Source organism: Clupea harengus, chromosome 13 (genome assembly GCF_900700415.2).
Source record: "Clupea harengus chromosome 13, Ch_v2.0.2, whole genome shotgun sequence".
NCBI lineage: Eukaryota > Metazoa > Chordata > Actinopteri > Clupeiformes > Clupeidae > Clupea > Clupea harengus.
Genome location: NC_045164.1, coordinates 602,501 through 616,502, shown reverse-complemented (window position 1 = coordinate 616,502; position 14,002 = coordinate 602,501). Strand labels below are relative to the sequence as shown.

Here is a 14,002-nt window from a genome sequence, read left to right as displayed (position 1 = left end):
GTATTGTACGTTGGTTGCATTCAACAGGAAGAATTTGTATTTTTCTGAAATATTCTCAGTGTTCTGCTGTTCCATGATTTCCCTCCTCACCACCCCTAGCATTCAGATGTGTGTAGTTGGTATTACACATTTCATCAACAAAAGTCTAATTATTTTTCATTTGTCTCCATTTTGACCTGCATGTCATGAAATGGAAACACAATTACCACCATTAAATAGTCCTAAAGTGAATGAAAGTAAGAGAGACAACATTTGAATTGCTGCATTTTATTATTCCAGTCACTTTTATACATCATTAAATTCCTTTCAAAGTAAAAGGGGTGTGTACACAGGGACTTTATCAAAACTTTATCTCCCTGGTTGACATGTTTTCTCAGAGGGGGACTTAAAATATTTATTCGATGGCGCTGCATTTATCTTTCACTAAGATAGGAAAGAGAGAAAGATAAAACAGTACGACAGAGTCCAAGAAAGAGAGACAGTCCAAGAGAGGAAAAAAAGAAAGAACGAGTTATTTCCCTGTCGTTTCTTCGAGCTACATACAAACAAAGGCTGCAGTGATTTGAGCCAAGCTTGCACTAGCTAGTGTTAGAGTTCCGCTGCCGCAGCTTTCGCTAATTTGGTCCTACGCAAACGACTCCCTGGGTCGCCCGCTCCGACGTGTCGAGTTTACGCTGAGTGCTTCGGGTCGGACGGGTCAGAAGAGGAAAAGCTCAAGCCTACGGGGAGAAACTGCGGCCATGCCTTTGGTGTGGCTGAAGAGCTCACGCAAATATAGTGATTTGAAGACTACTTCACCTCCATCGCTTACAAGTACAACAAATGGCAGTGTGTGTTTCATTGATTAAAAAAAATCAGATATTTCTATTTATAACATTACCTTTCTCAGGTTCCTGCTTTGCTTTTTTGGTATGCATTCATGTACTCATTAAAGTAAGTCGAAATGGGATGGGATTAAGGAGCAAAATCTGCTAAAAAAAAAAAAAAATAACAAAAACAAAACAAGCTAGCTAGCTAGGTGTTCACCATTTGAGGGAGAAATAAAAAATGTCTTTGGGTTAAAGGTTGATGTAAATGTGTAAAGGTGACCATGGAGGTCAGACATGAGATATGTGAAGTCATTAAGCTTCTCATACTGTTAGCAAGTATACAAACTCAATTCCTATAACCCTTTTTAAAGACTGACCAAAGAAAAGGAGACGTGAGAGAGAAAAAAGTGAACGGTTACTTTCCTTATCAGATGCATGTAAGGCATTAAATCACATCCTTGCCATTAGAGGCAGAACCCTCGTACTTGGGATAGTCATCTAGGAAAACAGCATTTTGCGGACTGGTCGCCTCTAACGCAAAAGCTAGAATCACAGGTTCCGGCCTTTAAGGGGGGGATTGTATGACCCCCTCCACCTCTCTCTATGTAAACACACACAAGCTTCTATATGCCAGGATACACACTCCAGTCACCCACAAGCAGGAGGATCTACTGACAGAGTTTTACAGACATAGCAAGAAAAAAAACAACGAGCAAAAAACACAAGGAAGCAATTCCATTCAGAAGACAAAAATTTCAATGTGCTTTAAAAATAAAATCGTCACTGCATTCTCTCAAACATAAGTCAAAATATTCCTTTTTTTTTCCGTTCACACCTTTCATACTCACTTGACTTGAGTCTTTTTTTTTTTTACTATGTTACATTCTGGAAGCCAAAGGTTAAGACATTTCGTTTTTCTTAGCTTCTTTTAACTGTCATCGAAGAGAGGAACCCAAGATAGCGACTGGCATGGTTATATTACATGAGTAAGAGTGTGAGTATGAGGTTTGACATGTATGGGGGACATCATGGGAGCTCAGAAGAGCTTGGCCTTTTTCTTCATGTCGTTGCGCTTCCACAGTGGCAACCGGTCAAACTCCTGGATCGCCATTCCAAACATGTCAAAGAACAGCTCAGGAGCCAGGTGGCGCTAGAGAGAGAGAGAGAGAGAGAAGAATTACATTTACATTTAGTCATTTAGCAGACGCTTTGGTCCAAAACGACGTACAAGGGAGAGAACAGTCAAGCTACGAGCAATAGAGACCTAGTGTAACAATAAATACTATTTTACATAAGAAATAGAAAAAAGTGCAGGAATGTAACTGCTGTAAGTGCAAGTTAAGTACTAATTACTTTTGATGTGATAAGGGTCTGGCCAAATGAGACCCAGTCAGGCAGTCAGAAGGGCAATAGAATGTATGAAAATGTTACCTCAAGCCTGGTTCTATCAATATCTCTTGGCAGACGAGCACGCCCCCTGCTGTTAATCATGAGCATCTCATACGGATATACCTTCGAGAAGAAGCAAAAAAACAAAAACTTCAGTAGAGGTCAGCCATCTCAACCAAGTGAAGGTGGATCTTTCACCTCAACAGTTGTTAAGATCAGTCTTCAAACAATGTCAGTCTCCTTGAGGATTTCTGTGAGAAACAGACAGCAGCACTTGGTGTGAGAGCGCTCGAGCTGTGCATGGTGCAAGAGAGTGGGGAGAGTGATGCAAGACAATGGTGCTCTGGAAGGGAAGGTGCTTACATTTTTAAAATAAATGTAAATAAAATGAAATTTTTAAATGACACAGAACACTGCCAACTTGAAGAGAGATCGAAAGTATTCTAGGCAATCTCTATACAAACACACTGCTACTCAAATTTAAGTTCAGGGCTGTGTTATCATCCTCAATGAAAGTGTTTTTGCAATACCATCTCTGATTGCAAATATCTGAAGTACATGTCTGCCTAGTTTAGTCTTTAAAGGCTAGCCGTGCACAGTGACTATGGGAAAAGTAGCATGCACAGAGGAAGCCTCAACAGATGGGCAACTTCATGGGAAACGACGGGTTAAAGGCACGCTGCTCATAATCTTCATATCGGCCTACAAACAACAACATCCATCCGCCTACATATAGGCCTGCAAATAAGAATATCCATAATACTTCATATGGGCCTACATATCTCAATATCCATAACCCTATGGGCCAACATACATCAATATCCATAAGCCTTCATATAGGCCTACATATAACAATACCCATAATCCCGCAAATATCAATATCCATAAGCGAAAGAGTAATGGTTGACAGGTTTACAGATCATCTGTAGGCCGGCTGCCTAACTCAGAGTATGAAAGCCAGGTACGCGAGTTCCACAGAATGTCTAATGTAGTAAAACAGGGAAGCTCGTTGTGTGTCCTAATTGTGTCCCAATGGGTTGTCGATAGATTGGATTAGCTAAAGACCCCTATTTGGCTAACAGACTACTCTGCTAAAATAGTTAGTAAAGTATGGTATGAGGAACAACGTGGTTTCATGGAGTAGAAGGATATTTGGAGGTACTTGCTTTTGGCTCCAACATATTAGGCATTGATACTCCTCTGTCCATTCTCGACACAGGTGTATGTCCATCCTGCAAGAGCTATGGAAAAGAACGCACATAGATACAACAGAATGGAGGGAAAATGATAGCCCCAGTGCTCCCGATGGCTAACACTCAGGAGCTCTCAACTCCCTCAGTAGCCTGTGTTTGATTCAAACCTTTCACAAACCACAGCATGGGCTATATCTATATCATGGACTGTATCTAAATCATGGACTTTTTAAATATAATAATAATAGTATAGCTGCTTATATCACAACTGACACTGAAACATACAGTATGAGTACTGCTCAATTTAAAGGACAATCTACAAGACAATCTTCATGTTTCTTCAATATCTACGAAACTGTCTGTCCTGAACTAGACACTTCATGAAGACTAGAGTAACCACAGTGATCTGGTCACACTAAAGTGTTTCTGCATAAGAGGGAGACATGCACACACACACACACAGACACAGGCACTATTGCAGACAGTGTTCCCAGTGTCATGCATTCTCAGTGTGTTGGGACAGATAGGTAAGTACTACACTATCTGTGGGAAATAGACATTCATGCCACTAAGGTACGAGCTAGTCTGACTCACCTGAAATTCTGTGAAGAGAAAAGAAAACACATGAAGTAATTAGATTACATATCAATACAGTCTAACCATATATAATTTAACATTGAAAGGAACCATAACTGTTTTAGACAAACTCTAGGCATAACCGCAGATAAATATACGCGTATACACATCATGACAAGTGGCTATTATTTATTGTTGTGTGCACAAGGCACTGACCTCGAGCTCCACATACGTCCCTGTAGCTGCTATAATGTGTGAAGTCAGTGGACTGGGGCTGAAAGGAAAGACACGTCACTTCATAACCACACATCACAAAAAACACAAACAAATACAAAGTATTATGTATGTATGTATGTTGTGTATGTTTACAGTACACATACAAAAACACAATTGGACAGGCTTTTCACATTATTAATGTATTTGACAAACTCAAAAGTCAATGCAGCACAACCCGAGCTCACCCGATGAAGTCCATTTCGCCCATACCCTGGCAGCGATGACGTTTGAGATGGGGAGTTAAGATCTGTCAGAAAAGAAGCACAAAAGACCAGGACAGACACTCCTCATTTGACCTAAAAATAAGTGCACAGGCAAACTACAGAGCACACACCAGGTAAAATACTAAACTCTGAGGGCAAGTAGTTGGTGTATATTCAAATCTAGCTCATAAACTCTTGTTGCAAATTTCTTTCAGTCTGGGATTACATAAATCAAACCATTCAGAAATTAAATGATTCAACTTCTTTGAATTTATTGGAACACAAGGTAGCCACTGCTATGGCTTCATGAACTGAGTATGAAGTGTTATTTTTTCTCTGATGCACCAGACCATTGGTGGTGGTGGTGGAGGGATGCTCGGTGCTGTTTACCCGCGTTGCAGCTGGCCCTCTGTGGGTCGTATCGTGTGGCGGAGAGGCTCCGCGCCTGACGCTCACGCACCTCCATCTCCTCCTTCAGGATCATCTTCCCCAGCCCAGACTGGATCTGTTGCCAAGGAGATCCAAAAGGATTTAACACACACAGAGTTAGCATACATAACAGAGGCATTCAGGAGAAGAGTCAATACACTGGGTTTCACTGGGTATATGTAGGTCTATATAACCTATATAGGCCTTTATGAAAGCTTATGGATATTCTTATTTGTAGGTCTGTATGAAGGCTTAAGGATATTGATATATGTAGGCCTTTATGACGGCTTATGGGTATTGTAGTTTAACTGGATGGCATGTGTGTGTGGTCTTTCACCCTGATCAGATGCTCCTCCTGCAGCTGCCTGCGTTTATGAATTTCCTCCTCTTCCTCCTCTCTCGACTTCCGCCTGCCTTCTGAACCTGAGACACACACACGCACACGCACACGCACACGCACACACACACACACACACACACACACACACACACACACACACACACACACATACAAACAACAAACAAAAACACACACACATACATAGAAACCACACACAGGGCAATCCTGCATCCTTAAACAGCGTTGATAAAATGCTACACTCAATAGGGAAACAGTTATAATGTGGGACACAGGTGTGAGAATAAGTATCAAAAAGATATTGGACAACATCTTTCAAAACAAACAAACAAACAAACAAAATACTCGTATGGAGTCTGTACACAGGCTAAGCTTCTACTCTGAATAATTTTGAGTAGATTTAAATGTAAAATCTACATCAAAGAGATACACTGTAGATAATGTTATAATTCCATATCTACAATATATCTATGAAGAAAGCAACAACAGTTACATGTCCTGATACACACAGTTGTCAAAGTATTTACAAACAATAAACCCACACAACATCAATGAAGACATTACAGTAAAGACACAGAGACAGGGTTTGAAGTCAACTCATAGTCAGTAGTTCTATATTTGAAAAATAACTATTGCTACGTAAGGGAGAAGGAACAACTATAACAGATACCAGACAGATCATCGGTAATGTCTACATTTTGGGAGGTCTACATGTAGGACTCTACTGTTAATTACTATGTGTAGCATATTTGTATGAAGAATTGCTAGTTAGGGCTTGGTAGACTGGAAAAAATGAAATGTCTTCAAGTTCACCAGATGCAACACATTTCTTGGTTAATAGTACATTCATCAATATATACTTGACAGAACAGTTTAATTGTAAGCCTAGTTATTCTCATGCAGTTAATTTAGAAAGGCATTTTTTACAGTGTTGAGAGGTAGTACTAGATCTAGTTTTGTTTGGTTCTAGATCAAGTTCTTGGTTGGTTCTAGATCTAGTTCTTGGTTGTTTCTACATCTAGGTCTCCGGAGACTCTATACTACTACTACTACTACGGAGGAGGAGGAGGAGCGGTGGCATCGAGCAGTGGCCGGTCGGCCTGCAGGCACGTGTGCCTGTTGAGTGTCCTACCTATGGCAGCGTGAGTGGCAGGGCATGGCCAGTGGTCTGTGAGCTCAGTGAGGTCTGTGAGGTCTGTGAGGTCTGTGCCTATCTTTGCCGGCTCGTCCAGGGCGGGCGCCAAAGCGGAGGGGAACTTGGCCCATTGGATGATGTCGTCAGCAGACTTGCTTTGGGTCGCAAAGACAGCTGAATCTAGATGTGCATATCACGGGGACCAGTGGAGCTGTCAGACTACAGTGCGACCACGGCTCCGGAAATGACCACATAGTGTAACCTTGAAACCTTCTCATGGGGGTGCATTCTAGGCCAAGGTTCCAGGAGGTTACCTATTCATAGGGGTGCATTCTAGGCCAAGGTCCCAGGAGGTTACCTTCTTGGGATTAAACTGGCTAGGCATCACTACCTTTTAACTAACAGTTCCAGATTAGTTGTATAGCCTTGACTGAAGATGGCCACGTTGCATCCAGTACTGATGACAACAGCTGTTAACTGATTCTGTGCGGTCAATTTGAGCTGGAATAAATGAGTGATCTCTAGATCTTGGCACAATATTACATCCCCATAACCATGTTACTGTAATCATCATGCTGCACATGATCAGCCATAGGTGTAATATGTGTAATCAGTAATTAGTAAGTAAACTCAATGTTTGCTGCCATGCACTGACACAGGCGCAGAAGCTGGCCATTCCAGACTGAAGCACTGATTGGCTGCAGAATCATGCACAGCAGTTAGCCTGTTAGCTAATGAGCAATCCCTGGCTTCCCGTAAGAGAGGAAGGCCAGCCTTTTTTTTTTAATGTGCTGTCTGATTTTTGGAGCATGGCATGTTTGCCTCTTTAGACGTTAGCTGTTCATTGGGTGACTATGGAAATATGTTTAGGTAGATAGAAACATCACATGCCTATTTTTCAGTGAGGGCTTGAAGACAGAGGTCAGAGTTTTAAACAGAATAAGACTGTTCTGAGAGACGATTATTGAGAATCTTCCTAAGTAATGATGGCCTAAGTGGCAACACTTTTGGGTCACATTTTACTTAAAGTAACACTTTGAGTATTATTTAACAACTAGTGACACAAAAGTAAAGCATACATATATAAGAACCTAATGCAAGCTATCTTTTAGGTTATTTAATAAAGTATTTATCTTGGATTAATTTGACAACCTCTAGGTTCCTAGGTGGTGGTTTTGACATATTTTGGTGTCATCCACTTCCTTGTAAGAGATAAATATTGTGACTTCAAACAATACTTACATAAAAACATAGCTGACGTTAAATGACGCACATTCAGAGCAAAAGAAAGAGCAGAAAATGGCATAAAAACATGTATGATTGCCAACACACAGGCAACAAAACAACACACAGGCAACAAAACAAAGAACACAAGTTCAGCAGGCATTTTTGGTAGATTGTTCAAGAAATATCATAATGTTGGGTAGTAGCCCATTAAATATTTTTTCAACAGCTTGCATTATATATTCCTTATAATCTGCCTTAATATTGAGGCTTGTGCTGCTGAATGAAGGAGATGGTGGTAGCAATTATTCCTTTCACCCATGTTCAGGGATTGCTCACTATGCAGATTAATGCCTCTGAACCAAAGGGAAAATACTGCCCCCTAGTGGACTCATCTTGCGGCCTATCTTAGCCATGAGACTATGAAGTGGACGGTAGAGTAGTCAGTGAACAATGGCCACATTCAAACCAGCAGAGTGCTTGCTTTACATGAGCATACAATTTAAAAAAAATTGTATGTGTTTCTGTCACATAACATTTTATTCTATATGTCCTGTTTATGAGTTTATGAATGAAAGATTGCCCACAATGCACAGAGAAGATGTATTAAGGACATGCTAGATTTCACAACATCCCTACAATTTATATACAACTCAAGACCAAATAAACAGTTTAAGTGAAACTGAATACTAACATTGCAATTTGTAAGTGCAACTACCACCCTGATCTATGAGTATATTGTGCATTAGTGATAACATATTCTGCAGTTTATCAACATGCTATATTGAGAATATACTCTTTATTAACTGTACCGTGTTGCTTGTAGATGGGTGGTTTCCTGTATATGTTAATCCCCTGATCTAGAAGGGCAGAAATGCAAAACATATCATCAAAGTTTGCTACAAATACACACGTAAAGTCAACATAATATTATTATTATTATTATAACTATCACCATGACTGTGTATTATACTCAGAGTAGGGCACAGAAATAAGGGTTTATAGATATATATGAATGCACAGAACATATGAATGCACACTACACTGACATTCCATTGACACTGAAAGGATTCACCAAACAGAAACAAATAAACATTGAAACAAAGCAGAAAGCCAACAGTTATTTTATTCCAGTATTGGTGAGGAACACTCCCTCTATAATCTAACGAGTCCCCATGGTCACCTAAATAGAGAAAGGACTCTACTGTGGCCAGTGTAGTGAGAACTGCAGACTCTGTGTTCTCCAGTGACAGGCAAGAGTGAACTACACTATGAAAGCATGAAGGACTGGAAATGAATCAGTGAGTGGGTGTATAGTGTCACAGATGGATTGCTAGGGACGGACTAGCGGCGGACAGTGGCAAGCAGAGGTGCTGAAGAAGAGTCAGGCAGAGGTGGGGGGCTACACAAGGCGTAGGTGCTCTATAGACGTGGACACTACACACTACACACTGCACACTACACACCACTGGCCCTCCTGTCTCCTACCTGGCAGGTGGAAATGCTTAGGGGTCAGAGGGAGAGGCGGGGTGGCCGGTCGGCTGTCTGACCATTGGGAGGAGAGGGGGGAGCTCCGGCCGCTGGAGGGCTCTGTGCCTCCTCCAGTGAGAGGGGTGGGGAGGGGGAGATCAGAGGAGGAGAAGGACATTTCAGACAAGGGGCCTGAGGAGGCAGGCTGATAGGGCATAGCTGGGGGGGGGGGGGGGGGGGCTTCAGCCTCTCACTGCAGGTGAAGCAGGAAGTTAGGGAGTAGATGGGAATGTCGGGTGTTTATATATGGGAATGCCCTTTGGTGTTTTCCTGCGGCGACAGCACATATTTACAGCGGCAAAATTGTCTGGTAATGCTTTCGAGTAACTGGTTGGTGCACAGAAAGGTGAGGAGAAAAGTAAGAATGTGGTTCTAGGCAGGTCGAATTGAAAAGGTGGAGTGGTGTTGGGGTGAGCCTCTACACCCCCCACTCATTGCCTAAAGATGAGTTTGCCATGAAGAAAGCAAATGTTTACAAGATTCTTGTGCATGAACAGATCATTTTGAAGATAAGGTAAGGTAAGGTAAGGTAAGGTAAGGTAAGGTAAGGTAAGGTAAGGTAAGATATAGTAAGGTAGGGAAAGGTAAGATGAGATAAGATAAGATAAGATTCATCTTGTTTCTTTGATAGTAGTGAGCAGAAGTGATTATGTTGAATGACTAGAGACTTAGATCCCTGTTGTCCATCATCTTCTATGGTAGTATATGCTGTTTGTATTGACAAAAATTGTATTATATGTTTGTATTGACAAGAAAAAGGTTGACGATAGGAGCTGACTCCATGAATATATAATATAGGCTTTTCAAAATGTCTACAATGCACTCGTACTTGTAGCAATGCATGTTCGCATCTTTTAAGAAATGAATTGAGCAGGATATCATTTTTATCATCATCTTGCTATGGCAAATCAGTTGATGAAACCATTTAAAGATATCTGCATTTCAACAGAGCCTTAAAGATGATTTAAAATATTTACACACACACACAAATGGCAGGTGTTCTGGAGAATGTGGTACTTACCAGGCCTGTGAAAATGTTGCGGCGACCGTGATAACGTTGGCGTGTAACTATGGCGATTGAAGACAGGCGACCCGATGGAGCCCTGACTGGTGGACCTCTGGATGATGCGTTCCCTCAGGTCATAATACCCCTGAGGGGAAGAAGACAAATCATCTACTGAGGATCACACGCAGTGGCCCAGCCCAGCACCATGACCCTAACACATGCAGTGGACTAGCCCAGTACCATGACCCAAACCCACTGATTTCACACACATGCAGATACAGATTTTCTCCTGTGCTGGAGTCGCATGGTCTCTTAAGGCTCTCAGGACTCTCAGAGTCGACAACATAAGGCGAGTGCAATCGCTTCACAAAAACAATTTCACAGACTACGTCTTTGGATGTATTTGTTGTTAATATTGAATAATTACTGAGATATTATATTTAATTATATTACATTCAAATTACCATGCATTTGGGGTGCATTTTTCAGTTTTATAAATGTGTATTCATGTGTTGAAATAGAAGAATGTGATGCCCCCTACTGTGTTTGGCTAGAGTGGGCAGGGGTGTTACTTCCTTTCAGACGACAGCTATTTGCTGGCATATGTGTGGTACACTCACCTCAGCAGATGGTGTGGGTGACATCGTCCTGGACGACTGAAATTTCAAGAATAATAATATCATTTATTTCCACTCGATGAAGCGCTCAAAGAGATTTAGAGTAATGAATGAGGAAGTGAGAGTTCACAGCTGGACTTACTCGATCATCAGGCATAGGGGAGCGCTCTCGTCTAGAGGTCTGCAACTGTCAACACAAGGGAGGCATGACTCAGTTCAGTTCAATTCAATTCAATTCAATTCAATATTATTTATATAGCGCCAAAACAATACAACGGTCTCAAGGCGCTTTACAGAGCCAAGAGCCTGAACCCCCCTCAAAGATACCTCAAAAATAACGATGCATTCTTCATCAACTTTTCTAACATTTAGTCTCAAAAAAGCTTTTTAAGACAGCATTATTAGAATGTTCATAACTTCACCAAGTAACTACTGATACCATCTACTTTTGTTTGTTGTTTGTACTTACCGATGCTCAGCAAAATAACATTAGTTACACAGCACAAGTACACACACACACACACACACACACACACACACACACACACACACACACACACACACACACACACACACACACACACACACACACACACACACACACACACACACACACACACACACACACACACACACACACACACACACACACACACACACACACACACATAGATGCTGTCTGTGAAGGTAGTTTACCTCTCCCACACTCTCCTCTCCTTCCTGACTCTCATCCAGACTGGTGGTGTAACTGGGCTCATAGGTTATCAGGTCTGGGCGCTCAATGTCATAAATGGCTTTGACTTTAGGAATGGCTGCTAGGTCCCTGTAATCAAGGATTTCATTGTCTACTTTTGCCTACAAGGGAAGAAGACACACATTCACATAGCTATACACAGGCTAACACATCAAAAAGACTATGAAACAAACACAAAAAGCACTAAAACTGGTCACAAATGTGCAGCTGTGGAATCATGGGTGAGGACAACAGCCTCCGATCCCCAGTAAACCACAGGCAGCAGGTGCATGGGAATACTCTCAGAAGGACATAACACATTCACCATGTTGTTGTTTTTGTTGACAATAAGGGTACTTTTATATTACGAAGTGGAGATATGTCAAGCTACTCAAAAATTCTTGCATGATTTTACGTTTGACTTTTGAATGAGTGAATGAGTCTCCTTTTTTGGTAACAAACTGACATTGCATGGTGTTGTGAATTTTGACAGATGAATACTCTGTACTTTAGACTTAGTGTTGTGCAAATACATAGTATTAAAGTGTGGGCATGAATAATAAACAGCGTTTGTAGTACTACTAATGAGCTCTTTTCTAAATTAGATAATTGGAGAACCTACAGTAAATTACACATGAACAGTGTTCTACATGTTCTAGACAACAAAAACAAACTACGGCCATTTATAACATTTTAGCTACAGAACAGTGAAGCTGCTTTTCACTGTATTCATCCCGGCAAACACCACCACAGTGCATTTCTGCTCTCAGTGTGAAACACTGACTACCAGTGAGGAACAACGTGATGTAAAAATATTTGGCGGACCCCCAAATGTACACGCCATGAAACGCCATCAAGCTCTTTTCTTTTCACATGGGGATTAAGCCTAATCCTGGAGCCTGGCAAAAATCCACTCAAATACTCTTTTGATGAACTAAACCTAACTGCCTGTCTGGGAAGCCAGGCCAAAGTACACACGCAGGACAGGACCAAATACTTAGGCTGCGGTTGAGTAGTCAAAACAATGTCCTTTTTCTAACCACTTTTCTTTGACCTCCATGGAAAACATCATGAGGACTCATAAAAGACAACCGCGGTGCTAAGAGAATCTGGGCGCACCAACTCTAGTCTTGGTAATAATGTGATGGAGGATGTTATTGACATGGGTCATGTTGATCGTTTATTTTCATAAAGGATGGTCCAGTGTACCCTATGCTAAAAGAACAAGGGAAGGAAAAACCCAGAATTCAACCAGCTCTTATCATGGCTGCCACTTAGATACCTTTGGGTCAGGTTAGAGCTGGAAGTAAGTTGTGTATTTAAGGTTGTGAGTGGGGGGGGGGGGGGGGGGGGGATGGAGGTCAGATGGGACTCACATAGATGGTGTGACCCGGTGAGCCCGGTAGGCTTGAAGCAGGTCGGGAACAGATACTCTCAGACGATGAACGCGTCGGCTGTGGAAGGAACGAGAGATTAGAACCCCTGTCAGAACCCCGCGGAGCACAGGCGACAGTCACACTTTACACTGACACCCCTGTGTCAGAGAGCCTCACGACTGAACCCAGATCCGTTATGACATCACACACATGATGTCATCTCATGGCAATCACTGACAGGTGGACAGCGGAACTGCCATGAATGTCCTCAGCATGTGCTGTGTCATAACTGTCAGAGCAGAGGTATGGTGTGGATTCACACAGAAAAGACACAGAGTGCTAACGTGCTAATGCTAAGGTGGTTTTCCTTCTCGCTAATCTATTTTCTGCGTGGATCCAACCTTTGGCTTCTTGACAGGGGTGTCAAATTCAGTGGGACTAAAATATGAGGCAGAAAGAGGCCGTCTCCATAAGCATCTGTTGCCTTTTACTTTAAATCAAACACAGTCCAAGTTCTCTGAAAGCTTCATAGTCCTACCACTTTAGCAGGTGACCCTAGCGATTATGTCCAAATTGCCACTGAGGTTAATGTGCATCTTATCACGGCCCATGTCACTAGGATACACATACACACATCTATCACCCTTGTGTCTCTGTCTACACTGAGACAAACCAAGACTAAAATATTGTATAGCTATATTAAAATATTGTTTTTTAGATACGGGCAGTACACTTCTATTACAGTGAGTGTCAGGGCATCATAATATTTTGGAGCAGAACTACACAAGGGAAAAAAACATGTATCCTTCTTCCCAAAACAGAATCTCCCTCTTGCTTTTGGGAACAAAGCCTCAACCTGCAAATGTTCCAGGTAACGAAACTCGTTACATTACACTTATTACAGATGGAGTAATTCAGATGTGCAATGTTTCCCATATGCAAACCACATTCTCCACTCCCAAATGGCGCCATTCATCTGCCACATGCAAAATGAATGAGGCTTAGCAGGTCATTCATATTGATTAATCCCCAGATGCTTTTCAGATGTTCATGTGCTGAGTTCAAAGGGTAAAGTCACTCGTAAGTATCACTGCATCCAGCCACTGGTACAATGTTTCATGAGTTGCCATGACAGCGTGGCCGAATGG

At 41.7% G+C, this 14,002-nt stretch overlaps 1 protein-coding gene across 9 annotated transcripts in view; it reads right to left on the bottom strand.

Moving 5' to 3' along the window:
* Positions 1-476: 476 nt before the first annotated feature.
* The window catches only part of ablim1a (actin binding LIM protein 1a), a 45,316-nt gene continuing 31,790 nt past the window's right edge, over positions 477-14,002 (bottom strand). For 4 of the 9 annotated variants that reach the window (XM_031578941.2, XM_031578937.2, XM_031578936.2 and 1 more), the window contains 16 exons: positions 12,855-12,932; positions 11,442-11,600; positions 10,888-10,932; positions 10,749-10,784; positions 10,144-10,273; positions 8,405-8,452; positions 7,611-7,622; positions 6,366-6,548; positions 5,213-5,298; positions 4,837-4,951; positions 4,429-4,490; positions 4,184-4,241; positions 3,986-3,993; positions 3,365-3,439; positions 2,241-2,321; positions 478-1,959 (listed from right to left, as the gene is read on the bottom strand). In XM_031578941.2, coding sequence (XP_031434801.1) covers positions 1,846-1,959; positions 2,241-2,321; positions 3,365-3,439; positions 3,986-3,993; positions 4,184-4,241; positions 4,429-4,490; positions 4,837-4,951; positions 5,213-5,298; positions 6,366-6,548; positions 7,611-7,622; positions 8,405-8,452; positions 10,144-10,273; positions 10,749-10,784; positions 10,888-10,932; positions 11,442-11,600; positions 12,855-12,932 — 1,290 coding nt within the window. In that variant the 3' untranslated portion in view covers positions 478-1,845. Of the gene's footprint in view, positions 1,960-2,240; positions 2,322-3,364; positions 3,440-3,985; positions 3,994-4,183; positions 4,242-4,428; positions 4,491-4,836; positions 4,952-5,212; positions 5,299-6,365; positions 6,549-7,610; positions 7,623-8,404; positions 8,453-10,143; positions 10,274-10,748; positions 10,785-10,887; positions 10,933-11,441; positions 11,601-12,854; positions 12,933-14,002 lie in introns of all 9 variants that reach the window. The other 5 variants (XM_031578935.2, XM_031578942.2, XM_031578938.2 and 2 more) reach the window with 5 other exon arrangements.